The sequence below is a fragment of the Nicotiana tomentosiformis genome, chromosome 5 (assembly GCF_000390325.3).
Source record: "Nicotiana tomentosiformis chromosome 5, ASM39032v3, whole genome shotgun sequence".
In the NCBI taxonomy this organism is placed as follows: Eukaryota; Viridiplantae; Streptophyta; class Magnoliopsida; order Solanales; family Solanaceae; genus Nicotiana; species Nicotiana tomentosiformis.
Genome location: NC_090816.1, coordinates 61,516,952 through 61,519,865, shown reverse-complemented (window position 1 = coordinate 61,519,865; position 2,914 = coordinate 61,516,952). Strand labels below are relative to the sequence as shown.

The 2,914-nt window shown below is 39.9% G+C and overlaps 1 protein-coding gene across 1 annotated transcript; it reads right to left on the bottom strand.

Annotated features, from left to right (window-relative positions):
• Positions 1 to 224: 224 nt before the first annotated feature.
• LOC138892444 (uncharacterized) lies at positions 225 to 710 on the bottom strand. The gene has a single exon (XM_070176160.1). It carries the CDS (start codon positions 708 to 710, stop codon positions 225 to 227), a length of 486 nt encoding a protein of 161 aa, XP_070032261.1.
• Between the last annotated feature and the right edge of the window lie 2,204 nt (positions 711 to 2,914).

Genomic DNA, 2,914 nt, shown 5'->3' with positions numbered 1-2,914 from the left:
CTCACTACAGCCTTCTCTATCGAGCCCTTCCCTTTCCACTCAACACTTACAGGTGGTTTTGTCTTTTTGTGTCCCCTTTTCTGCATCCATCTTAAAAGTCACAGTATCCCCACCCACTCTAAGCATGAGTTTTCTCTCGTGTATATCCAATATAGATCTGTCCGCCGCTAAGAATGGTCTTCCTAGGATGAGGGGGACCTCCTTGTTTTTCTCCATATTCACCACTATACGAACTTATCGACCCGAACTAACACATCTTCAATTATCCCCTCGAGTATTATAGTTGTTTGGTCTGCCACCTGCAAAGATATACGTGCAGACTTTATCTCTCCAATCTCCTTCTCCAGTTTCCTGTAAATAGATAGAGGCATTAAATTAATTGAAGCACCATAATCACATAAAGATGTATCAAAATTAATAGTTCCTAAAGAGCAAGGTATAGTAAAACTCCTTGGATCTCCACTCTTTTGTGAGAGTTTGTTTTGCAATATAGCACTACAATGCTCTGTAAGCTTGGCCACTGAAGTCTCCTCTATTTTCCTCTTCTTCGTAAGGATCTCTTTCAAGAATTTGGCATAAGCAGGCATTTGTGAGAGCACTTCCGTGAATGGTAAGTTTACATGAACCTGTTTTAGCATATCCAAAAATTTCTCAAACAGCTTGTCCAGCTTTTCTCTATATAGCTTTTGATGGAAAGTTAGCTCAAGCATATGGTTGCTCTCCTCAGGTTCTTTCCTTCTCAATTTTTCTTCCTTCTTCTATTTCTCAGCTTTCATCTGGCCCTTCTTCTTCTTGTCCTCATCACTTTTCAGCTTCTCCCCACTTTCTTTTTCAAGGATTACATCTTTTTGGATCGGGGTGGGGTCTTTCAACCCTTGCCCACTTCTCACGGTTACAACATTCACTATTTTATTGGGATTTCTTTCAATATCAGTGGGGAGAGTTCTTAGAATCCTCTCATACATTAGAGTGGCTAGCTGCCCAACCTGTCTTTCCAGGTTTCGAAAACTAGTGCCTAGTTCCTTGATAGCTTCTCCATGTTCACGTATAGCTGCGCTATGAGTTTCAAGCCTCTCATCAATTTTTAGAATGAAGGCCTTCATGAGATCTTCTATTCCAGACTGAATGGGTTAATGATGCTGTAATTGCTGCCTCTGTTGATTTTGGAATGATGGAGCTCCTTTTCCCTGGGATCTAGAGTTATTTTGTTGACATACATTCGCGGTACCCCCAGGTGAACTCCATGAAACAACCGGGGTGCCTCTGACCCATTGCATTAAAATTAAAGTTTCCCACAACATTCACTTCCTCAGTTGAGGCTTGACACTCATGAGTAGGATGTCCTCTTCCACATATATCACAAGCTGCGTGAGGCTCATTTTGTATCGAGGCTAAGGTCATCTTTCATATTTCTTTAGCCATAGCATCAAGTCATACTTGCACAGATGTATTAGCATCCACTTGATGAACACCAGTTGATCTTCTTCTTTCAGCACTCTCAGAGAGCCACTGATTAGTATCTTCAGATAACTCATCAAGAATTGTAACTATCTCCTGTGGAGTCTTCTTCATCAAAGAGCCTCCAATTGCATTACTCAGTGTTATACGCGAGGCCAGTGTCAATCCATCCTAAAAGTCCTAGAGTTGCATCTTGAGTTCAATTCCACTATATCGACTCTTTCTAACAATCTCCTTAAACCTCTCTCATGCTTCAAAATCAGTTTTAGTCTCTTTCTGGCAAAAGTTATGGATTTCTCTTCTAAATTTGCTAGTCTTAGCTGAGGAGAAATATTTGTCAAGGAATTTTCTGGTCATCTCCTCCAATGTTCTAATCAATCCAATGGGCAAACTTCGAAGCTACTGCTTTGCATCATCTTTGAGTGTGAAGGGGAATACCCTTAAGTACACTGCATCTTTTGACACACCATTGTATTAAAAAGTGTTAATAATCTCCTCAAAGCCTATTAGATGTGTATTTGGATCTTTGTTCATCTTCCCTCTGAAGACACAGCAATTTTAAAGGGTTTGAAGCAACCCTTGCTTCAACTCAAAATTGTTAGCTGCAATTGGAGACGGTCTAACACTTGATAAGCCCTTATTGTAGACCGGTATAGCATAATCGCCCAGTGGTCTCCCAAGCATGGGAGTTATATTTCCAAACTGGTCTGCTGCCAAGGGTTGATTCTGAGCAATTCTCCGACCCCTCTCTTCTTCATCGATAATCTGTGCCTCTCTAATAGCTGCTTCCTCAGCATCTCGTGTAGCTTTTTCTCGTTGTTGAGCTACCTCCCTTGCAGCCAAATCTATATTATCTTCCCCATTTCCAGCCATGAGTTCTTTGGTTGAGGATTGCCCAACCTTTTCTGATGTCTCGGTGAGATCTCTTTCCTTCCTCAGCTGTCGTAATTATTTTTCTATCTTGGACTCGTATGGTAGCACTTCTTTCGTGGAAGCTCGATTCATGCACCAATCTAAACCTGTAACCTGCGCACAATCAACGAACACCAACCGTAAAAAGGAAAAAAAATAAAAGAAAATAAAATAAAAAGAAAAATTCCTGAATTAGCACTACAAACTATTTCAAGCACTATTGATTGCCAATCCCCGGTAATGGCGCCAAATTTTAACAAGTGCAAAACACACACTTAAATTATGCTCGCTAATCAAATATAGTATAGTATATTGTATCCACGGGGATTGGATTTAAACAGTATTCTCGTAGTTTCTAGCTTGATTGCTACCCAAGATGATCAACAATTGAGATTTATATGATTTCTAACTAAAATTAACTAAGAGTCTAAAGCTATTGATTAATGATAATGAAATAAAGGAATAATCAAAGAAGGTTATCAATGGGAGAAGATAGGGTTTGGATAGGATAGGTGCAAGATAATTGTTTGGGATCTAACTCCAA